We start from the raw sequence: 26,695 nt of genomic DNA on the forward strand, positions 1-26,695 counted from the left end.
AGTAATGTTTGGGATGTGTTTCAATAACATGGAAAACGACCGACGGTTGACTTTTATTTTTCTTTCACAGATACACCACCAGAAGAAGTTACTGGTATAAAAACATATTTGTCCATGACCTCATAACAACATATCCAAAAGTATTCCCTGCCTGGAAACTCCACCATAATTTCACAACTTTTCCAGGGTTCATGACCTGTATGAATTCCACAGACCATGCAGACAGTGATGTGTTGTTCCCATGGAACACCCTTTGCATTGCTGTCTGAAATGTGCATTGCTGTCTGAAATATGCAAACTGCTTGCTTCGTTTTATGTTGAATGCTGCATTCAGTTATATTCCAGCTTCTTTACAGCGACCTGCATGAAATCGAGTCTAGATCAGACAATACAGAGTGTGATATGGTGGGTAATGATCCACACATTCAAGAAGACTGTCTAGTAAATTGCCTCTTACAACCGTATAGGTTGCTGGGGCTCCCAAGGGGAACCGTTTGCCTTAAAGTAGATTGTTATCTCCGGTAGGGGCCAGTCCTGTTTTCAATCATGACATTCTACGTTTATTGAAAAGGTAAATAGTCGTTGAAAACAAGTTCTCTGTTTAAACAGGGTTTTTCTTTAAAACAGTCTGTTCCCACATGCACATGGAACCAGTTGGGTCACATGCCCCTCACTCACTCTGCCCAGTCCGGGGGAAATATACACACACAAGTATCTATGTAGATGGCAATCCTTCAGTGGTGTAGAACTAGTCTCTCTTTCTCTTCAAATGATATCCATCACTGCAACTGTTCCACTTAGTAAGGATATGTGGATGAACAACTTCTTTATTACCATTAGGAGCAATGTTTCAGTGTAGGTTCTAACACTGTTATCAAGCACGTTATTTTAACTTGCTTGATGAAGGGGTAACCTACACCGAAACATTGCTCCTGAGAAGTTGTTCATCCTTATATGTTATCCTTACTTAGTAACCCAACTTCTAAATGCCTTTCAAAGAAACTGTTCCACTTCTCCTTTGTGTGGCCTCTCATAGTTCGCATCAATACCTCAAGGTCACACACTGATTACAAGGTCGTCGTCCACTAAATCCAATGTCTGTAATGGACTGACTGTGTTCTTAAAACCACGACTACTCATTCACTGTCGGTATGTGTCTACAAAGGCATGATCATGACCACTTCATCAAGTCAACCATGTGAAGGATGAAGCACAAACCCTCATTTCTGAGGTGACACTTGTAATACATATAGCATGTACAGTATGTTACAGAAAAACAGAAGACATAAGAACTGAACTCATACATAAAATCTCATTCTAAAAAAGTGTGCGAATCTGTCTAAAAAAGAAAACAAAAACACTACCACCAACAATTTGACCTTCAATTTCCAATTTTTCAATAATTTATGCAATGATTCACCCGTTTGACATTCCATCAATCCAGACTGTTTGGACAATGTTAAGATGAGGTCCTTGCCTTGCATTTACTATGTACCCAGTGAAAAAGAGTATGGACACACTGTATAAGGTACACACAGACATACAGTGAAGGAAAGTTATTTTGAGATGGAGCCCTGGCGATACCACAATATTCAGTAGGGGTGAGACGATACAGCAAGGTCATGATACGATATGTATCACGATACGCATATTTACGTCAAATCATGTGGAAAACTTCTTGACTATGAATATTTCAGAGCTGGTTCCAAAGGAACTGCTAGCTGTGACATGTTCATAGCAGCTAATATTATTAGTGAAGTTGAAAACTAATTACAACAGAGTTTGCAATATTCAACAGACATAAGCGCTGGGGTGGGGGTCATTAAGCAAATAGTAAGTAATTTATTTTAGCAAGTGAATCGTCTTGTATTGATACAGAAAAAACAGTATGTGTATCGTATCGTCACATGAAAACTCACGATGCACCGGTACACCAACGTATCGTTTCACCCCTAGTATATAGTACATGATTTCATTTATCTCTACATTAATAAAAAGTTGGTATCAATAATTATACACAAAACTATCAATAAGAAAATGCAAGGATACAGAATCATTTCTGAAATTCCCCACTGCAAGTCCTATAACACAATAGGTACAGACAAAAGAAATGATGCAACTCAGTCATTACACGCAGTGTTCTGTACAGATTGATTGGCTTACACCATCTCCCCCAAAATATCATTTGTGTCATGTCTCTTGTTCCTGTAGTCAACATCTTGGTCGGTTGGCCTCCGCTGTGACAACTGACAAGGGAGACAACTCTCACTGACGATCACATCACGCAATCCACGTCCATCCCTACTGAACACATTATCACGACTGGTTGCTGACTGGCTTCCCTTCAATGACTGCCACTATTTGTTCTTTGTCCAGGGTTTCTAGTTTAATCAAAGCTTGTGCCAGGGCCTTATGCTCTGCTTGGTGCTTGTGAAGGATCTGTTTAGCGCGGTCATACGACTCCTGCAAGTATATCAGTATAATCATCATGTAGCATATATCCACAGCATGTATACATTCAGGATAATATGCATCTGGGGTGATCAATCTTTACTGAGGTGTTCAGTAAAATAATTACAGTATTGTCAGCAATGATCACGAGGACAATATGCACTAGGGCAGTACACAATGCTAAATACCAATCCAAACATGGGATCTGGTCTTACATATGCCAAGTGTTCTTTTCTCAGTGTCAGCTGTGGTATCTTTTTATCCTTAGTGATTGATTCAGTGACAAACCTGTAGTAGTGGAGTGTATGATTGACTAACAAACCTGTAGTAGTGGTGTGCACGATTGACTGACATACCTGTAGTAGTGGAGTGTATGATTGACTAACAAACCTGTAGTAGTGGAGTGTATGATTGACTGACATACCTGTAGTAGTGGAGTGTATGATTGACTGACATACCTGTAGTAGTGGAGTGTATGATTGACTGACAAACCTGTAGTAGTGGAGTGTATGATTGACTAACAAACCTGTAGTAGTGGAGTGTATGATTGACTGACATACCTGTAGTAGTGGAGTGTATGATTGACTGACATACCTGTAGTAGTGGAGTGTATGATTGACTAACAAACCTGTAGTAGTGGAGTGTATGATTGACTGACATACCTGTAGTAGTGGAGTGTATGATTGACTAACAAACCTGTTGTAGTGGAGTGTATGATTGACTGACATACCTGTAGTAGTGGAGGGTATGATTGACTGACATACCTGTAGTAGTGGAGTGTATGATTGACTAACAAACCTGTAGTAGTGGAGTGTATGATTGACTAACAAACCTGGAGTAGTGGAGGGTATGATTGACCGACATACCTGTAGTAGTGATGCGTATGATTGACCGACATACCTGTAGTAGTGATGCGTATGATTGACCGACATACCTGTAGTAGTGGAGTGTATGATTGACTGACATACCTGTAGTAGTGATGCGTATGATTGACTGAAATACCTGTAGTAGTGATGCGTATGATTGACTGACATACCTGTAGTAGTGATGCGTATGATTGACTGACATACCTGTATAGTGATGTGTGTGATTGACTGAAATACCTGTAGTTGTGGAGTGTATGATTGACTGACATACCTGTAGTAGTGGAGTGTATGATTGACTAACATACCTGTAGTAGTGGAGTGTATGATTGACTAACATACCTGTAGTAGTGGAGTGTATGATTGACTGACATACTTGTAGTTGTGGAGTGTATGATTGACTGACGACATACCTGTAGTAGTGGAGTGTATGTTTGACTGACATACCTGTAGTAATGGAGTGTATGATTGACTAACATACCTGTAGTAGTGGAGTGTATGATTGACTGACAAACCTGTAGTAATGGAGTGTATGATTGACTAACATACCCGTAGTAGTGGAGTGTATGATTGACAGACATACCCATAGTAGTGGAGTGTATGATTGACTGACATACCTGTAGTAGTGGAGTGTATGATTGACTGACATACCTGTAGTAGTGGAGTGTATGATTGACAGACATACCCATAGTAGTGGAGTGTATGATTGACTGACAAACCTGTAGTAGTGGAGTGTATGATTGACTGACATACCTGTAGTAGTGGAGTGTATGATTGACTAACATACTTGTAGTAGTGGAGTGTATGATTGACTGACATACTTGTAGTAGTGGAGTGTATGATTGACTAACATACTTGTAGTAGTGGAGTGTATGATTGACAGACATACTTGTAGTAGTGGAGTGTATGATTGACTAACATACTTGTAGTAGTGGAGTGTATGATTGACAGACATACTTGTAGTAGTGGAGTGTATGATTGACTGACATACCTGTAGTAGTGGAGTGTATGATTGACTAACAAACCTGTAGTAGTGGAGTGTATGATTGACTGACATACCTGTAGTAGTGGAGTGTATGATTGACTAACAAACCTGGAGTAGTGGAGTGTATGATTGACTGACATACTTGTAGTAGTGGAGTGTATGATTGACTAACATACTTGTAGTAGTGGAGTGTATGATTGACAGACATACCCATAGTAGTGGAGTGTATGATTGACTGACAAACCTGTAGTAGTGGAGTGTATGATTGACTGAAATACCTGTAGTTGCGGAGTGTATGATTGACTGACGTACCTGTAGTTGTGGAGTGTATGATTGACTAACATACCTGTAGTAGTTGAGTGTATGATTGACTAACATACCTGTAGTAGTGGAGTGTATGATTGACTGACATACCTGTAGTAGTGATGCGTATGATTGACCGACATACCTGTAGTAGTGGAGTGTATGATTGACTGACATACCTGTAGTAGTGATGCGTATGATTGACTGAAATACCTGTAGTAGTGATGCGTATGATTGACTGACATACCTGTAGTAGTGATGCGTATGATTGACTGACATACCTGTATAGTGATGTGTGTGATTGACTGAAATACCTGTAGTTGTGGAGTGTATGATTGACTGACATACCTGTAGTAGTGGAGTGTATGATTGACTAACATACCTGTAGTAGTGGAGTGTATGATTGACTAACATACCTGTAGTAGTGGAGTGTATGATTGACTGACATACTTGTAGTTGTGGAGTGTATGATTGACTGACGACATACCTGTAGTAGTGGAGTGTATGTTTGACTGACATACCTGTAGTAATGGAGTGTATGATTGACTAACATACCTGTAGTAGTGGAGTGTATGATTGACTGACAAACCTGTAGTAATGGAGTGTATGATTGACTAACATACCCGTAGTAGTGGAGTGTATGATTGACAGACATACCCATAGTAGTGGAGTGTATGATTGACTGACATACCTGTAGTAGTGGAGTGTATGATTGACTGACATACCTGTAGTAGTGGAGTGTATGATTGACAGACATACCCATAGTAGTGGAGTGTATGATTGACTGACAAACCTGTAGTAGTGGAGTGTATGATTGACTGACATACCTGTAGTAGTGGAGTGTATGATTGACTAACATACTTGTAGTAGTGGAGTGTATGATTGACTGACATACTTGTAGTAGTGGAGTGTATGATTGACTAACATACTTGTAGTAGTGGAGTGTATGATTGACAGACATACTTGTAGTAGTGGAGTGTATGATTGACTAACATACTTGTAGTAGTGGAGTGTATGATTGACAGACATACTTGTAGTAGTGGAGTGTATGATTGACTGACATACCTGTAGTAGTGGAGTGTATGATTGACTAACAAACCTGTAGTAGTGGAGTGTATGATTGACTGACATACCTGTAGTAGTGGAGTGTATGATTGACTAACAAACCTGGAGTAGTGGAGTGTATGATTGACTGACATACTTGTAGTAGTGGAGTGTATGATTGACTAACATACTTGTAGTAGTGGAGTGTATGATTGACAGACATACCCATAGTAGTGGAGTGTATGATTGACTGACAAACCTGTAGTAGTGGAGTGTATGATTGACTGAAATACCTGTAGTTGCGGAGTGTATGATTGACTGACGTACCTGTAGTTGTGGAGTGTATGATTGACTAACATACCTGTAGTAGTTGAGTGTATGATTGACTAACATACCTGTAGTAGTGGAGTGTATGATTGACTGACATACTTGTAGTTGTGGAGTGTATGATTGACTGACGACATACCTGTAGTAACGGAGTGTATGATTGACTGACATACCTGTAGTAATGGAGTGTATGATTGACTGACGACATACCTGTAGTAACGGAGTGTATGATTGACTGACATACCTGTAGTAATGGAGTGTATGATTGACTAACATACCTGTAGTAGTGGAGTGTATGATTGACTGACATACCTGTAGTCGTGGAGTGTATGATTGACTGACATACCTGTAGTAACGGAGTGTATGATTGACTGACATACCTGTAGTCGTGGAGTGTATGATTGACTGACATACCTGTAGTCGTGGAGTGTATGATAGACTGACATACCTGGAGTAATGGAGTGTATGATTGACTGGCATACCTGTAGTAGTGGAGCTTATGATTGACTGACATACCTGTAGTTGTGGAGTGTATGATTGACTAACATACCTGTAGTAGTCTCTTGATTTCCCCATCAATCTGCTCCTGTACAGCGGGGCTCAGACTGTTTATCTTGGACACACCACCGCTCACCACATTGTTGTCTTTAAACACTCGCGTTCCAACCTGTTACCGATGAAACAGAAGTCCATGACTTAGTCTTAATGCTAAACATGGAAGAATACAACACCAGAACTACAACAGCATCTCCTCTTAAGGGTTGGTATAGTTTTACGCCGCTTTTAGGAATATTCCAACAATATCAAGGCGGGGGAACACCAGAAATGGGCTTCACATATTGAACTCATGAGGGGAATTGAACCCGGGTTTCCAGCGTGACAAGCTTATGCTTTAACCACTTGACTACACAAACGCCCCTTCATCTGAAATAACACACAACACCAAACAACACCTCCATATCTACACAAAAATATGGTAGGAAATTGAACCCACATTTCCCATGTTCTTGCTCTGGTGATCAACCACTGAACAAACTAGTTTACTATGCAACCAGAATTTGAACCCACAAGCATAGGTTTTTGGCATGCCCAAGGGAAGCAACTCTACACAGTGAATTGCAGCGTGTTAGTCGATTAGGCCATACGTGCCCCACATCTCGATCGTACCATTGATCACAAGACCAAGAAACTATTATGTGCAGGTGATAATCGTAACTTGAGCAGAGTGTCTAATGTTGTCCCTATATCCTAGAGAAAACAGATCTAGTACAGAGCAGGATTCCTGAAGTTTTTGTGATTCAGGTGAGGTGAAATGGGGTTTAATGTCGCGTCCAAGATTATTGCACTTATATAGCGACGTGCATGTACGTGTGTGTGTTTGTGTGGCTGCTTGTACTAGTCTGGACCGCTCTCCGGGCGGACGCTCTACCACTAGACCATGGAGGCAGTCTATGATTCAGGACAAGCAGAGAACTACATCTCTTTACCTTTTCTGACATTCCGTATTCCTTGACCATTGCACTTGCTATTGTTGTGGCTTGTGAGAAGTCATCCTTGGCACCTTTGAAGGAATCACTTTATTACCAAATGTAACCTCCCTGACAAAAACTGTACACGTCAAAAACATAAAACACGAGACACATCTACATGACAAATTCCATGTGATGCATACAGTGCCTTGGGTTAATGGTTTACTATTAAGGTGCATTACTTGACATAATTTAAACCATTAGGATGACAGCCTGCTATTGCTGTTGCATTTGATTCTGATCCAGGAAGCCACTGGACTTCTGAATGTGCATTTTAACAAGTAAAACTGATGCAACTATAGATCATTATGTAAAATGTTTGAGAAATTAATTATCAACCATAACAAACTTCTGCGGAGTTATCGATTCATGGCTCATTGAGTCTACTTCTGGAGTGAGTGAGTGGTAATCACCTAGAATTCTCAATATTTTGGACTGGCTTATCAAACATGGTGTACCTGTTTCAACTTTATCCATGCCGTAGATGACCTCCTCTGCAGCCCGACCCCCCATGGAGACATCCATCCGAGCCAGCAGCTGGGACCGCGACATGTTGAACAGCTCCTTCTCATACGACATCGCCGTCTGTAAACATCATCAGTACACTGCTGACAGGGCCAATATATCCACAGCATTCACTGCGAGTTATTCCACTTCATCATACAACACTGGCTTCCATAGGAGATATTGCTTGGGTGAGATTAAGCAATATCTCCTAACAGACATTGCTACAATGAATTTAATCACAATGTCATCTGTAACCATGACGTCACAATCGAATGGCATCACTAATCCAGGGGTAGATTTAACCACAAATTCAGATATAGCCAGCTGGTCTTGTTCCCTTAAAAAGATACTGGCCTTCTCCAAACTAACTGACCTAAAACTAAACGTTGGAGGCCATGACTGAGTTACCCAGTCCCTGTAAACTTTAGAGAAATGTCCAATTAAAAAAATTAAACATACACAGAGAAGGGGCGAAATTTTGACTAGCTCGACGGGCCATCTACTTTATTTTTCAGCAGGCCTTCTGTAGTTTTAACTGGCCACGGGCCAGCAGTAAGTCGACCGCTGCTAATCTCTCTGCCACTGAAGCTGGTTAGCTGTACTTTTAAACTCAAGACTCTCACGTATTACAGTTTAAAAAAAAAAGGAGTGATTTTGGATGACAATAAGATCACCCTTATGTCTTGTAATATCAAATATATATATATCAAAACTCGTCAACAAAAGTTCAAAACACCTTGGCAAATCCCAATGTTGATATATTTGATATAAAAAGACATTAAGGTGAGTTCTCTATGTATTACCACAAAGACAAGCTGGTTCTAGTGTAGGAGGGAAACCAATGGGACACAGGTTCTCCACATTTATGGCTTTGGTTGAAAAACACAATCATTACCTTGTGCTCGAAGACAAAGGATCATAACTGAATAGAACAACCAGAGATCCTTGACACTACAGGACACTTCTGGACACTACTGGACACGACTGGACACGACTGGACACGACTGGACACGACTGGACACGACTGGACACTACTGGACACTACAGGACACTACAGGACACAACTGGACACAAATGGACACTACAGGATACTACTGGACACTACAGGACACTACAGGACACTACTGGACACTACAGGATACTACTGGACACTACAGGATACTACTGGACACCAAGGATACTACTGGACACTACAGGATACTACTGGATACTACAGGATACTACTGGACACTATAGGATACTACTGGACTATACTGGACACTACAGGATACTACTGGACACTACTGGACACTACAGGATACTACTGGACACTACTGGACACTACTGGACACTACTGGACACTACGGATACTTGTGGACAATACAGGATACTACTGGACACTACTGGACACTACTGGACACTACTGGATACTACTGGACACTACAGGATACTACTGGACACTACAGGATACTACTGGACACCAAGGATACTACTGGACACTACAGGATACTACTGGACAATACAGGATACTACTGGACACTACAGGATACTACTGGACTATACCGGACACTACAGGATACTACAGGACACTACTGGACACTACAGGATACTACTGGACACTACTGGACACTACTGGACACTACTGGACACTACGGATACTTGTGGACAATACAGGATACTACTGGACACTACTGGACACTACGGATACTCGTGGACAATACAGGATACTACTGGACACTACTGGACACTACTGGATACTACTGGACACTACTGGATACTACTGGACACTACAGGAAACTACTGGACACTACAGGACACTACTGGACACTGCTGGACACTACTGGATACTACGGATACTACTGGACACTACTTGATACTACTGGACAACACAGGATACTAATGGACACTACAGGATACTACTGGACACTTCTGGACACTACAGGATACTACTGGACACCATGGGACACTACGGGATACTACTGGACACTACGGATACTACTGGACAATACAGGATACTAATGGATACTACAGGATACTACTGGACACTTCTGGACACTACAGGATACTACAGGATACGACTGGACACTATGGGACACTACGGGATACTACTGGACACTACTGGATACTACTGGACACTAGAGGATACTACTGGACACTACAGGATACTACTGGACACTACTGGACACTACAGGATACTACTGGACACTACTGGACACTACAGGATACTACTGGACACTACTGGACACTACTGGATACTACTGGACACTACAGATACTACTCGACACTATGGATACTACTGGACAATACAGGATACTACAGGATACTACTGGACACTACAGGATACTACTGGACACTTCTGGACACTACAGGATACTACTGGACACTACAGGATACTACTGGACACCAAGGATACTACTGGACACTACAGGATACTACTGGACACTACAGGATACTACTGGAGACTACTGGACACTACAGGATACTACTGGACAATACAGGATACTACTGGACACTACAGGATACTACTGGACTATACTGGACACTACAGGATACTACTGGACACTACTGGACACTACAGGATACTACTGGACACTACTGGACACTACGGATACTCGTGGACAATACAGGACACTACTGGACACTACTGGACACTACAGGATACTACTGGACACTACAGGACACTACTGGACACTGCTGGACACTACTGGATACTACGGATACTACTGGACACTAATGGATACTACTGGACAATACAGGATACTAATGGACACTACAGGATACTACTGGACACTTCTGGACACTACAGGATACTACTGGACACCATGGGACACTACGGGATACTACTGGACACTACGGATACTACTGGACAATACAGGATACTACTGGACACTACAGGATACTACTGGACACTACTGGACACTACAGGATACTACTGGACACTACAGGATACTACTGGACACTACAGGATACTACTGGACACTACTGGACACTACTGGATACTACTGGACACTACAGATACTACTCGACACTATGGATACTAATGGACAATACAGGATACTACTGGACACTACAGGATACTACTGGACACTTCTGGACAGTACAGGATACTATGGGACACTACGGGATACTACTGGACACTACAGGATACTACTGGACACTACAGGATACTACTGGGCACTACCGGATACTACAGGATACTACTGGACACTACTGGACACTACAGGACACTACTGGATACTACAGGATACTACTGGACACTAGAGGACACTACAGGACACTGCTGGACACTACAGGACACGACTGGACACTACAGGACTCTTCTGGACACTACTGGATACTACAGGACACTACAGGACACTACTGGACATTACAGGACACTACAGGATACTACTGGACACTACTGGACACTACGGGACATGACATGACTGTGTGAAAGATGGCTCATCATCTGTCTTGGAGAGCATTACATTATTTTCAAGATAAAAATGATGGATGACGTTCACAAACAAAAACTAGTCAACATTACAACCTAGAGATAGGACAGAGAAGTCTGTGAACAGTGCTTACACCAGGGAACACAGGAATGAAGACTCACATGTCCAAGTGAACTTCCTCGGGGAAGGATGGTGACTTTGTTAGGGATAGGTGCATCCTTAGTGAAGTGAGCGACCAGCGTGTGCCCGGCCTCGTGGAACGCCGTCTTCCACTTGGCATTATCGTCTTGAACCAGAGACTTCTTAGCAGGACCTGCGAGAACAATACATCTACATATACAGGTGTGTATAGACAGCAGAACAGGCATCAAACCCAGCAGGTCTTCCATTCTTGGATGCACATCATCTTCACAGCTCATCACCTTGTATTCTCATGACAGTAGGTACCCTGAACATAAATACTTACCTATTGCCATTATCATATGGATGTATACTATAGACGGGGAGCATTTTTAACAGACCTTTTGAAATCTAGAAATTTCAAATATGGAAGTGAGTGATTATTCCACTGTCAGCTTGATGTGGGAGAAAAGCCCGAAATTAGGTAGGTCTTGAACGACCTTGGGTATGCTGCTGACAAACCTAGGAACATAATCGGGGCGAACGAGGTTTCTAGCATGCCCATGGGACCAAACTCAGCACAGCAAATTACAGCACCTCAGACGACTTGGCCACCCATGCCCCCTTAAATTTGAGACTCTTCTCATCACATGCTCTGCAGTGTTGATTCTTGTAACATGACATCAACAGAGATCTATGAGATCCAGAAAGGTGTTGACAACAAATGTGTTAATTCAACAACTTTATTCCGACATATCAACTGAAGTGAAACACAGCAGACATACCCATGACAACCTTGTCCCTGGCGTAGTCCATGTGCGACATGTTGATGAGGGAGGCGCCGTCCCGGGCAGCCTGCAGTGCGGCCTGGTTCACCATGTTCTGGAGATCTGCTCCTGTGAAGCCCACGGTCTTCTGGGCCAGCAGGTCAAAGTCCATCTCTGCAACACATCACATGATGGCTGACATTAAATGTGAATTCTACCATGACATTGATGAATGCTTGATTTTTGATTGGTTCAAAAGAGGTTTCCATTTTGCTACGGAAACCCCATTCAAATATATTAAGCCTTTTCACAAAAAAACGTGCGTATGAATATGTAGATAGCCTACATATCGATTCATAGACAATGGCTGCCGTTCGATCACCCCATATGAATTGTAGCTAAAACTAAAGTGCTCGGCTAAAAATTAAAATAAAGAGGTATCTACTCTACAGTGGGACTACATCAAATTTCAAAACATGGTAGGTCTATCTCCTAAGCGAGTGTTGTTAAACCCAAACAGAATTACTCCAGTTACATAACAGCTTCATATAAATAATTGAAGTGAGTGAGTTGGTTTTAACGCCACTTTGAACAGTATTCCAGTTATATAACATGGTGTGTCACTGTGGGAGAAAAGCCCGAAGTGATGCAGGTCTCAGACATTTACCACTTTTGTGAAACCCAGAAACACAAGTGTGGTGCTGACAAACCTAGAAACACAATTGTGGGTGAACCAGGATACAAACCCACGATCATAGATTTCTGGAGGGTCAAGGGACACTAAGCTACAAGGGCCAACTTCAAATGTCAATATATGTTTGGATACCGTGAACAATGGTATAAAGACAAACTGTGCACCATCTACAACATGACGTACTGGAGTCGGCCTTGACCTTGCCGATGTAGTACTCCAGGATCTCCTTCCTGCCCTTCAGACTCGGGGGGTACACGGTCACCTCCACGTCAAACCGACCAGGACGCAGCAGAGCACTGCAACATGGCAACAAATTATTCCCAATTTGAATGAGACAATTTCTGTGTATTTATTGTCATGCTTAACAAAGCACACTGTGGGAAATCCTGTTTTCATATTGCCAAGTGACAGATTAACTACGAGGAAAACTTGTGCACATGTAAAGAGAATCAGAGCAACGTGGGGCAGCAAAGGAGTAGCATTTGTCTCCCAAAACTGGTCTCCACATGAGCTATCATTTGGGTGAGATCAAGCGATCTCTCCTAGAAGTGAGTGAGTGAGTGAGTAAGTATGGTTTTACGCCGCTTTTAGCAATATTCCAGCAATATCACGGCGGGGGACACCAGAAATGGGCTTCATACATTGTACCCATGTCGGGAATTGAACCCTGGTCTTCGGCGTGACGAGCGAACGCTTTAACCACTAGGCTATCTCTCCTAGGAAATATCACTGCAATGAAATAGCATTACAATGCTTTGCAGCCCATTGTGACATCATCAGTAACCATGACATCATCAGTTACCATGACATCACAATCAAATGACATCACTAATCTCTCTGCTACTGAAGCTGTTAGCTGTACTTTTTACACTGCTTATTACTGTTTACAAACTGAAACTGTTGACAGAATGATGTTGGATAATAAATAGAATCTCACCCTTGTGTCTTATGATATCGAACATATCTACATGAGTCAAGTTTAAAAGTCTAAAGTTTGCCGAAGACACTTGAGTGAGATTATCTATATGGTACGTTGTCCATACCTGTCAAGGTTATTTCTCCTGTTGGTTGCTCCAAGTACAATAACACCTTCATTCTGATTAAATCTGGAAGAAAGATACATACCAGTTAATCACAATCTACTATAATCATATTACGAAAGTGTTAAACTAAAACATGTTTATCATTCAATCTGAACCAAGGTGATTATTTTCTATGACCAACCAATAAGTAGACAGCCATGTCGAGGGTGTGGATGTGTTCATGTTGTAAGATAGTTGTAAGGGAGACAGTAGACAGCCATGTCGAGGGTGTGGATGTGTTCATGTTGTAAGATAGTTGTGAGGGAAATTGTACACCGCCATGTCGAGGGTGTAGATGTGTTCATGTTATAAGATAGTTGTAAGGGAGATAGCAGACAGGCATGTCGAGGGTGTGGATGTGTTCATGTTGTAAGATAGTTGTGAGGGAGATAGTAGACAGCCATGTCGAGGGTGTGGATGTGTTCATGTTGTAAGACAGTTGTAAGGAAAATAATAGACAGCCATGTCGAGGGTGTGGATGTGTTCATGTTGTAAGATAGTTGTGAGGGAGATAGTAGACTGCTTGATCCCCGTCCATGTCACTGGCGGAATGTGCCCCTTACCCATCCATCTCTGCCAGGAGCTGGTTGATGGTCTGGTTGGCGTACGGGTGAATCTGGGAGTTGGTTCGACTGGCTCCCACAGAATCTATTTCATCCAGGAATATGACACAGGGGGTCCTCATCTTGGCAGCAGCTGCCGAAACAACATATACTTATGGACAAAAGTAAGGGAACAGGCAGAATGGAAGGCATTACCCACTCCACACTCCACTTTTTCAAACTTCAGTTCATGTCACACAGAAATTGTCTAATTCTTTAGTAGTTCTGCGTTCTAGTTGCCTTGTTTATCAACACTCCATATCGGTCAAGATGATTCAACTTTATGGATCTGGAAGACCCCTTATTAAATCACAGCCTCCATGGTGTAGTGGTAAAGCGTCTGCCCAGACAGCAGGGGTTTCATCCCCAGCCATGTCATACCAAAACATGTTAAAAGATGGTACTTGTTGTTACCCTTCCTGGCGCTTGGCATTAAAGGGCTAAAACAAAGGACTGGTCGGCTCCGACTAGTCGCTTGCAATATAAAATCGGCATTAGTCCGGCATCAGCATTGCTAAAGAAGTGCAATAATCTTGAATGCAACGTTAAACACCATTTCACCTCCCCTTATTACAGTATTGGTAGTATGTTCAGTATCAGTGGTATAGTCTAATATCAACACTATTGTCTAGTCATGGCACTATAGTCTAGTTTCTGAACATATTTCTGATGGTTCTGATAACTAAGTTCACTGTACATTCATTGTTTTACCAGAGATTGGACGTCCTTACCTGACAAAACAACACAAAACAATAATAACTGATCTACAGTCAAGCTGTTTATTAAACGAATGTGAACCAATATCCTCCACTTACAGAAGAGCTGTCGGATTCTCTTGGCTCCAGTCCCAACAAATATCTCGTCAAACTCGGAACCAGAAGCATGGTAGAACGGCACGCCGGCTTCCCCTTCACACACAAACATATACTGATTAATAAAAGGAAGTATGCTTAATCTGGGATACTAATATATAAATCAGTGTTGAAATATTACGACAGGTCCTGTGGTTCTTGAGGTCTGCACCTATTGTATTCGACTTGAGGAACCTCCTTTTCACAATAACACTGACATTCAAGCTAATTTTCAAAAACTGGTAATATACTGACAATCTATACTACACACAACATAGCTAATATTAACTATAAAGTTTATAGGATTCCATTATGAAAGAAAGTAAAAGAAATATTGTTACGGATGTGTTTGTTTGTTGTTCACTCAGCGATATTCCAGCTACATGATGGCGGCCTGTAAATGATCAAATCTGGACCAGACAATCCACAAATCTGGACCAGACAATCCACAAATCTGGACCAGACAATCCACATCGTTAGGGTAAGTTGACACGACCAGCATAGATTGCTAGGGACACACTAAATGGGAATCCCATGGGTTGTCATAGTTACTTTGAAGTGAGAAGAATGCAATGGAGTAAAACTAAACCCAACTGACCTGCTACAGCTCTGGCCAACAGCGTCTTGCCAATGCCCGGTTGTCCCACCAACAGAACACCTGTAACATGTAACAACGTCACCATGACAACCACACATGTAACTAAAAAAGAAAAGAGTGACAGGTGGACATGTAGGTCCCTGTGTGAGTCATAATGGTATTTTAAAAGTGAATGAGGATGAGAAGAAAACAGATTAAATATTCAAATAACACTACAACAAACTCAATATGGCTGCTGTGGTGGCCATCTTGTTGGCAATATTGGAAATCAGACATTTCCTATGATCATGAATTGTATATAAGTTTGTGTTTTAGTTTTTTTACATTAAACTGTACAAAGCTGAATCGATTAACCAACCTTTGGGTAACCTGGCCCCCAGAGACTGGTACTTCTCTGGGTCCTTGAGGTAATCCACCACGTCCATCAGCTCCATCTTAGCCTCATCTGCCTGAAGCATACACAACATCGACTCACTCACTTGGATAACAACACACTGCTAGGCTTTATTGAGTGTGTCATTCACAACATCGACTCACTCACTTGGATAACAACACACTGCTAGGCTTTATTGAGTGTGTCATTCACAACATCGACTCACTCACTTGGATAACAACACACTGCTAGGCTTTAATGAGTGTGTCATTCACAACATTGATTCACTCACTTGGATAACAACACACTGCTTGGCTTTATTGAGCGTCAGATAACAACACACTGCTAGGCTTTATTGAGTCTGTCAAGGCGTACTCGGATAACAACACACTGCTAGGCTTTATTGAGTCTGTCAAGGCGTACTCGGATAACAACAGACTGCTAGGCTTTATTGAGTCTGTCAAGGCGTACTCGGATAACAAAACACTGCTAGGCTTTATTGAGTCTGTCAAGGCGTACTCGGATAACAACAGACTGCTAGGCTTTATTGAGTCTGTCAAGACGCACTCGGACAACAACACACTGCTAGGCTTTATTGAGTCTGTCAAGGCGTACTCGGATAACAACAGACTGCTAGGCTTTATTGAGTCTGTCAAGGCGTACTCGGATAACAACACACTGCTAGGCTTTATTGAGTCTGTCAAGACGCACTCGGATAACAACACACTGCTAGGCTTTATTGAGTCTGTCAAGGCGTACTCGGATAACAACAGACTGCTAGGCTTTATTGAGTCTGTCAAGGCGTACTCGGATAACAACACACTGCTAGGCTTTATTGAGTCTGTCAAGACACACTCGGATAACAACACACTGCAAGGCTTTATTGAGTCTGTCAAGACGCACTCGGATAACAAGACACTACTAGGCTTTATTGAGTCTGTCAAGGCGCACTCGGATAACAACAGACTGCTAGGCTTTATTGAGTCTGTCAAGACGCACTCGGATAACAAAACACTGCTAGGCTTTATTGAGTCTGTCAAGACGCACTCGGATAACAAAACACTGCTAGGCTTTATTGAGTCTGTCAAGACGCACTCGGATAACAAGACACTACTAGGCTTTATTGAGACTCACCCCTTTGACATCATCAAAGGTTACGTTGACATCCTCAGGGTTGACCTCAAACTGATCCTTCGTCAGAACGCCGAGACCACGCACTCCAGCTGATTGACCAAAACACGACAATACACAAATAAATTTACACAAAGCATAGACACAAACCCTCAATCTACAAGTAAGTAGGGTAGGTGAGGTGAAATGGGGAACAGTGTTCAAAGTTATTGCAAGTCTATAGTGATGTGAATATGAATATAACACCAAGGACATCTACCGGCCGAATAGTGACAACATATAGCAAGACTGCCCAAACTCTCTGAAATTCTACTAGCTCTTTGGATACCGTTAACATAACTGGTCAGGGTTAGTGCTAATTTCCATCCCTGTCATGTATGCAACTTGGCACGAGCCAGCATCTTTCCGAGGCAAGGCCGTTAGCTGACAATAAAAGTCCAGCTACCACCCTTGCCCATATAGGCTGGAATTTCCAGGCTCGATCGTAGCGCCACAGTTGATATTATGAGTTTTGTCCCCCCTCTTGACCAATCAGATTCCACCTCTCTTATCACTTGCAATAGCTTCAAACAAAATGGTGGCACCCAGTGAAGACCGTTTGATAAAAAATCAAGATTCATATTCTAATAATACGGACCTTACCTTGCGAAATGGATCAAACTACTTGAGCACCTTGATTAAAACCATGAAAAGATTTGAAAAATATCTGTCGACGCCCAGTTGGCGGTACACATGCTTTGTAAATTCTTCAGTCAACCGAAACCTGCATGTTGAAATCACTGTTTACAAACCAGATGTCTAGTTCATGTAGCTTGTTACGCGATTTTGATTGGACTGTTCATAGACCCATTAGTCCAGCCAAAATGTAACTCCGGAATTCGGCAAAGGTGGAAACTGGACCTTAAAAGTCAGTTAACTCCCCTGTCTTGGGAAGATGACAAGCCTGAGTCAGTTTGTTTAATATTAAATACATCCCGAGGGCGGGCAGGAATTTATGTGTCCTTAAATGTTTTCTTATTCAGGCCAGAGAGTGACTCAGGAGAAGTTGCATACCTGATCGCCATAAAATTACCAGGGACAATCTGCATGAAGCAAATTTAGCACAAACGTTTGTCTCAATTGAGGTAAGAGAGTTATAAGCATCTTGGCGCAGTTTGCAAAGGATTAGGGTCCGCACCATTAGACCCAGACCAATATTCTAAAAACAGTCTCCTGTTCTACAGCTGACTGAAAAATGTCCAGACACTCACTTCCTCCCACGGCAGTGAAGACCTGTACGACCTGCACGAGCAGCCACAACATGCACATGTAGAAGAGGAAGCGCAGTGTTCGGTTCAGCACGGTGTTCTTAGTGTCATGGCTTTCTTGCTTGGAGTTGGCGTGGTAGCCTTCAGCAAAAGCCACCTTCAGTCTGTCCTGAAACTCGGGATTACTCTCATGAGCTGTGACGATCTTCTGGAACTTTCCTATCTCCTTCTTGTAGTTGTCAGGGAACAGCTTGGATTGCACCTGAGTCAGAACAGACAGACATATATATACCAAAAGAAACGCGAATACCATACACGTTTGGATAATATATGAAGAATTACTCATATGCAAGAGATATTAGATTAGTTTGATGCACACATGAACATACTGGTCTGTTGTGTGCACCGACGCTCATGAATGCATCACATGTTACGTCACAGATCCATGACTCAAGATGCACCATTTGTCTCATGCAGGATCAGCGTGTAAAGTTTGGAAATCATGTGCAGCATATTGTGATAAGAATAAAGACACTGTGGCAACACTTGACCGATTGTTAGTTCTGGCATTAAGTGGTACACAATGGAAACATCTCTTCTTAATTTACATAATTTTCTCTTTGTGTCTGTGGTTCATGTTTCTTTTGGCGGGGAGTATATATATATGGGTAGTCATTGTTTTTCGAAATTTCAGTATCAATATATAAACATTTGTCATCCGAAACGGGCCTCCACGGAACATATCGTTTGAGTGAGATCAAGTGACATGGCCTAGGAGATAGCAGGTGATAAAATTGCATGACATGAATTTGCAGGCCATTGTGAAATCATCGGTTACCATGACATAACAATCAAATGACTTTACTAATACCTGTGCCACTGAACCAGGTAAGCTGTACTTTGTACACTCAAGACTGGGTTAATACGATTTACAAACTGAAATAGTTGGAAGAAAGATTTTAACTATCAACAACTTTTCTTCGTGAACTAAGAAATGTAATACAAATGATAGGTTGAGCAGGTTACTAGACACGCTAAAGGCCCAGGCATTATTTTAGCCTCATGACTTTACAAAGATTTTCCATCAGTATTTTTGTCAACATTCAGAATTTTGTAACTGTCATTTTAGTATGGATCTGGCAAAGACCATTTTGGATAAAAGAAGATGAGTCTCTTACTGAATGTCGAAGTTCATCTAGGAAAGACATTTTCTTGTCCCTGCCTAGCCCCAACACCGATTGTGATCGCTTCGTCTTGAAACCTCGTGTCTGCTGCACACCTGGAAGGAAAGAAGTCGTCTGGTCTCACCATGGACATACTTTCACACCAATGTACACATCCAGAGTGCTGAGTTACACACTCAACTAAAACTGTTCCCTTTACACAAAACAGCAGTAATTTAATGTAATACATCAAAAGATTTTGTAAAAGAAAATTCACATGGTTTAAATGACAGAAAACAACACAAAGTGGGTGCTGGAAACTCACATGGTTTAAATGACAGAAACACCACAAATAGCTCACAAAGTGGGTGTTGGAAACTCACATGGTTTAAATGACAGAAAACGCCACAAATAAGCTCACAAAGTGGGTGTTGGAAACTCACATGGTGCAAACCCTCCTCTCAGAAAACTCTGGAAACCCTTGTCGCCCATGATCTGGAGGAAGGTCGGTACAGTCGACTGTAAATGTCCTTCAGGGAACCCTGTAACAAAGAAACATGTTGACATTAACATCCACATCAACATTGACATTAACAACTTAACAAACACATAAGATTAACATCCACATCCACATCAACATTGACATTAACAACTTAACAAACATATAAGATTAACATCCACATCCACATCCACATCCACATCAACATTGACATTAACAACTTAACAAACACATTAAGATTAACATCCACATCCACATCAACATTGACATTAACAACTTAACAAACACATTAAGATTAACAGCAACATTGACATTAACATCCACATCAACATTGACATTAACAACTTAACAAACACATTAAGATTAACAGCAACATTGACATTAACATCCACATCAACATTGACATTAACAACTTAACAAACACATTAAGATTAACATCCACATCCACATCAACATTGACATTAACAACTTAACAAACACATAAGATTAACATCCACATCCACATTGACATTAACAACTTAACAAACACATTAAGATTAACATCCACATCCACATCAACATTGACATTAACAACTTAACAAACACATTAAGATTAACATCCACATCCACATTGACATTAACAACTTAACAAACACATTAAGATTAACATCCACATCCACATCCACATCCACATCAACATTGACATTAACAACTTAACAAACACATTAAGATTAACAGCAACATTGACATTAACATCCACATCAACATTGACATTAACAACTTAACAAACACATTAAGATTAACAACATTGACATTAACATCCACATTGACATCCACATTGAGATTAACATCCACATTGACATTAACATCCACATTGACATCCACATTGAGATTAACATCCACATTGACATTAAAATCCACATTGACATTAACAACTTAACAAACACATTAAGATTAACAGCAACATTGACATTAACATCCACATCAACATTGACATTAACAACTTAACAAACACATTAAGATTAACAACATTGACATTAACATCCACATTGACATCCACATTGACATTAAAATCCACATTGACATTAACAACTTAACAAACACATTAAGAGTAACAGCAACATTGACATTAACATCCACAGTGAGATAAACATCCACATTGAGATAAGCCTTGTGACGATGTCGGTTGGTTCAGCTTGATGATGGAAATGACACAAAGTCGACCAGCACTCAGCTGAGTCTGTATAATAGTCATCCCCTGAATCATGATGAACAGGAGTGGTATATGATGAATCTGTAGCTTCCTTGCAAGAGCATCGATCCCCCAAATGTAGTACTGAGAGTGTCAATCCTGAGTGCAACCTGGCGAACTGGAATAACGATCCTCCAACTGTCAGACTTTGGGTGAGGGATCCTTTGATGAGCAATCCTTAGGTGAGCGATCCTTAAAGCGCCGACCCTACGATCCACTATTCATGGAAGAAGCATGAGATCAATCCTTGCTCAGTAGATCCCTAGAAGAGGATGAATCCTTTCGACCAGTAACAGATGTTTGGATGCAGAGAAGCGATCATCACCAGCCGGAGCAACAGATGATCAAGGAGCGTTAAGAGGGTCGACCGGATGTGTAGTCGAGGCAGTCTTGGACGAATCGACAGAAGAGAGAACCTTGCAAACGTCTGATGTAGCTGGCTGTTCCGATGGAGGCAGCCAACTTGGTTGACTTCTTAGATTTCTTACAGAAGATGACCCATGTCCCAAGTCCCTAGATTTCGAGTGCCGGTAAATTTCCCATCTGTGGCACTTGTGTAGATAAACAATGAAGGATTCTTCCGTAAAATGGGCACACAGGGAACAACAATTGTTAGTACTGCAATGGCCACGATAGTCACAGCATAAGTTGTGAGGGTCCAAAGTAGAAAAGGTAGTTCTACACTGAAGACAGGCTTGTTTCTTATGGCTACTCATCTTCCCGCAAACATTAATGTAAAGTTCATTTGATGGTGAGGGAAAACCCAGCAGAAAAACCTCAATGTAATCTCTGAACCCTCAGTGCACATTTCTACAGTGTGGCGATGATAAAGAGAATAATGTGGACGGCATACACATGATCAGGTCGTGTAGGTTGCCATGCACAGGATTACAGTGCTTGACCCACTTGTTAGGGTGGTGATCCACATAGGATCTAAAGAAGAAGGAAGAAATGCATATTATGAGATGGGATCAGTTTAAAATTCATATTAAATAATAAGTAGACGATAGTAACCTGTTTTGTTTTCGAAAAAGGTCTGCGCTGACACATGGGACTCATGCCAGTGACTGTGGGGTGCTTCCTGCTGCTTGACCAGGGCCAGGAGTGGACTAAGGACCGCACTGTCCACATCCCGCGGCAGGTCCACCAGCTCCACAGTACTGGGCACACCTTTCACCTGAAACCATTGACCAGGGATTTATCATCCACGAAATCCTGCATCCAACATGCAAAAAAATTTAAAAAATGTATGCAAAACAAATACAGCGTGCATCTACTGGAATGTAGAAAACGAATGCTACTATTTCATAACTTGGTACCACTTTAAATTGATTTCCATATTCATATATCACATAATAAATAAAATACCTACAATTAAACGCTATGAGTCCACTTGACCCCCCCCCAAAACAACCCAGGTCAATCCCTGATAGACACATCATAAGAGCATTTTAAACATCAATAATCATGATAATACATAATGCAGTGTTCAGGATAATAGTCAACAGGTCTTTCTCTAACCCTAATGTGATGGATAAACAAAAAGACTAAGGGTAACTCTATAGCCATGATAGCAAATGTTATCGCAAAACACTCTTGGATTCTAGATCCCCCTCCCCAACCATGCAAATTGTATCTATTACAAACTAATAATCTTATTTTGACACTTCAAAATGTACTAAACATGTCTGACAAGTATGTAAAGCAACCAAACCTCTGAAGTTGGGAATGCTGGTGGTTTGGTGACTTGAGAAACTGCACAAGCTGAAGATATGTCCCTCTCTTTTTTCTGGTGACGACTTCTCACAGACGTGTGAAGTGTTCGTACTCCACTGAATAGAGAGGACAGCTGAGAGAGTGCTGCAACAACCTAAATAAAAGATAATATACATGTTCAACTAATTATATCACTTCATCAGTGTAGTTTTGTTTGAGTTTCATATACATATTTAGCAATATACAAATAACTGACACACTGCAAAACAATAATAATCTGCTATGGTACACAGGATTTCAAATTGGTTTCTAGGACACCGACTGATTGTCACCCAAAATGTCCTCATGTTATTTTTCAATAATGGTATTGAGATAGAATATCCCCTCAAAACTTGGTAAAATCATGAAAATGTCCTCATGACATTTGTTTCTAGGATTATCACTCGTACATAAAGATATGGACCGACAATGTGCAATTCTAAAGGATTCAAAAGTAAAGACGACAAAATGAAAATGAAGAGTAAGAATAAACTGTGGTAAATATTGTTTTTAATATTCCACTTATGTGACCATGGGTACTGCCCCCCTCTTAATAATAACATACATACATATGCCTTCACAAAGATTGTTTTGTTTGTTTGTTGTTTAATGCCGCACTCAGCAATATTTCAGCTATATGACAGACTTCTGTAAATAGTTGTGTCTAGACCAGACATTCCAGTGGCTGACATCATGAGCATCGATCCACGCAATTGGTATACAATGACATTCATCAACCAAGTCAGCAAGTCTGACCACCCGATCTCATCAGTCGCCTCTTACGACAAGCATGGGGGGCTTTTTACGGCAATCATGGGTTGCTGAAGACCTAGTCTACCCCGGATCTTCACAGGTTCACCAAAAAATGTTTTAGGGTGGGGGACGGACGGAAGTCTGTCCTCATCATACATGTATGCATATTGCTTGTGTAAGTATCTGGATGTTGTTTTTAACAGCACATTTACAACTATACCAACAAGGCAGTGTCAGTTGTGGAAGCAACAATCAATGGTTCTCAACTATTGTTAACAGCCGGCTTCCCTTTCGACTCGTGTTTTATGATATTGTCAACGGCATCGTGTCTTGCCAAAAGAATAAAATGTTGTGCTCAAAATAACAGGGAAATGAAAATGAAGTAACAGCCATATTTCATCATTTGTTCGACCCTCTTATTTCTTTCCCTTTACCAGAATTTGCCAATCCTTGCGGAATGAAACAAGATTTTAAATAAATATTGTCGTGATGAAATTATTTACCTGTGGTTGCACTGTACTGTGTGTTAACATGGACGCCATCACAGCTCGCTGTTAAAATAGGCTGCGCCGACAGAAATCTAATTTACAGACAAACGTGTGGTTTTATGATTAAAACGCACAACAACCTTCTCAATCACATTCCCTGTCCACCATTGCCGACTTTATTAAAAGCCTTCAGTGATTGGTTATTAACAAAATATTTAGCCAATGATTATCACTGTAACATCTCCGCAGTTTCTTGGGTGAAGGTTACAAAGAAAGGTAACTCTAGACTAATAAGTGAAGCGTATCTTTGAATAAAATCTTTAGTGTGCTTTTATTATCTGTATAGTTTTTTATTGGATACAGTTGACCCGAACACGACTATCAACTATTTACTCCATGTAATCGTACACACAAATTAGCTTTGTCAGTTGACACTTCTAAGAGGAATGTAATTGGGTGATTATCGAAAATAGAAAATAGTGTGAAACGTCGTCGTTGTTCAGAGCTCATTGATTAAAGAAAGCGGGTAGACAATGTGACAGAAAATTCGGTAAAATATCAAAGAATGTAGAGATGTTAATGAGTCAGTGAACTAAAATTTAACGTCGCATCGGCAATATTTCAGCGATGAAAGTTAATGTGTTAATCAACGAGGGGCTGAAGTTTAAGTCTTTATACTTTGTTGTATCTGTACATTATACAGTCAATTCTGTAAATTGCTACCACTTATCCCATTGTTAACATAAATCCCAGTCGCCTTAGGCGTCCCTTGTTTTTTTGGTTTGGTTTGTTGTATAATTAACGCCGCACTCAGCAATATTCCAGCTATATGACGGCGGTCTGTAAATAATCGAGTCTGGACCAGACAATCCAGTGATTGACATCATGAGCATCGATCCCCGCAGTTGGTGACATGCATCTACCAAGTCAGCGAGCCTGACCACCCGATCCCGAACACGCCTGAAACCTAATATCATGGGTTCGAAAGCCGGTTCGCCCCGATTAGGTTTTCTAGGTTTTTCAGCAGCATACCCGTGCTCCTGGGTTTCACCAAAAAGGTACAGCTCTGAGACACGCATCACTTCGGGCTTTCCTCCCACTATAAACTGACACGCCGTGATACAACTGAAATACTGTTCAAAACTGCGTTAAAACAAAAATAGGTTGGTAGGCAATAATCTCTTTTCAGACTGAAGTGACAGTTGGATTAACCAAATATAGATTTATTTACTCTCTGTATATTCGAATGGATAATGATTGTTATATGAGTAAGAGTGACACGGATATAGTCTCAATCATTAAACCAAACCGTAATTGTCGTCTGCCAAGAGGCTATTGGTTGCGGGCAATACAAGACGTCGCAGATTAACCCTTTGTTGTGTTGTAAATCATAAATCATATATATTGCTGCATTAACGACTGTGTTGATGCGAGTCTCAAATTACTGTCTGTGTGTCTGCCAGTGGTGCATCCACTATTGCCGGAGGCGTGTTTGGGCTGTCGGTACAACGTGAAACAATACTCAAGCTACGTTCATTGTGTTTGTAATGAGATAATGTCAATCAATGTAATTCGTAATGGCAATTCCCAATTCTACCTCAAGGTTGATGCACATTAACGTATCTCATCAGTATATGAACCCTATACTTACTTCCTTGAAACGTATTATGTCACGTGGTTAAACTACCGTGACGCCAGTAGCCTAGAGACATGGTAAAATTGGTAAATATTATTTTCAGGAGTTCCTTTACCCATACTAATACTTATTGTCACTCCCAAGATGTATGCGTCTTAGTATTGGGTGACAATAATTTTGAGCAGGGGTAAAACTTATGGTCTATGTACTACTGCCTTTAACGGCCCTTTCTCGTTTGTGCACAAACAATTTCCGTAATTCAGCAATGCAACACTTCATTCTA

At 41.1% G+C, this 26,695-nt stretch overlaps 1 protein-coding gene across 2 annotated transcripts; it reads right to left on the bottom strand.

Moving 5' to 3' along the window:
* Nucleotides 1-41: 41 nt before the first annotated feature.
* LOC124112200 (ATP-dependent zinc metalloprotease YME1L-like) lies at nt 42-24,972 on the bottom strand. 2 transcript variants are annotated; one of them, XM_046472209.2, is made up of 19 exons: nt 24,792-24,972; nt 23,495-23,650; nt 22,795-22,957; nt 20,494-20,592; nt 20,066-20,166; nt 18,891-19,149; nt 17,644-17,732; nt 16,495-16,585; nt 16,137-16,196; nt 15,503-15,595; nt 14,649-14,781; nt 14,047-14,109; nt 13,187-13,299; nt 12,328-12,483; nt 11,584-11,735; nt 7,961-8,087; nt 7,461-7,534; nt 6,524-6,640; nt 42-2,463 (listed from the first exon to the last, which is right to left on the bottom strand). In XM_046472209.2, the coding sequence occupies exons 1-19, from the start codon at nt 24,828-24,830 to the stop codon at nt 2,317-2,319; spliced, it is 2,232 nt and encodes a 743-aa protein (XP_046328165.1). In that variant the 5' UTR covers nt 24,831-24,972; the 3' UTR covers nt 42-2,316. The 2 variants fall into 2 exon arrangements, with proteins under 2 accessions (XP_046328165.1, XP_046328164.1); XM_046472208.2 differs by having other exon boundaries at nt 17,644-17,741.
* Nucleotides 24,973-26,695: the final 1,723 nt, after the last annotated feature.

The sequence above is a fragment of the Haliotis rufescens genome, unplaced genomic scaffold, assembly GCF_023055435.1.
Source record: "Haliotis rufescens isolate VD_foot unplaced genomic scaffold, xgHalRufe1.0.p SCAF_4, whole genome shotgun sequence".
NCBI lineage: Eukaryota > Metazoa > Mollusca > Gastropoda > Lepetellida > Haliotidae > Haliotis > Haliotis rufescens.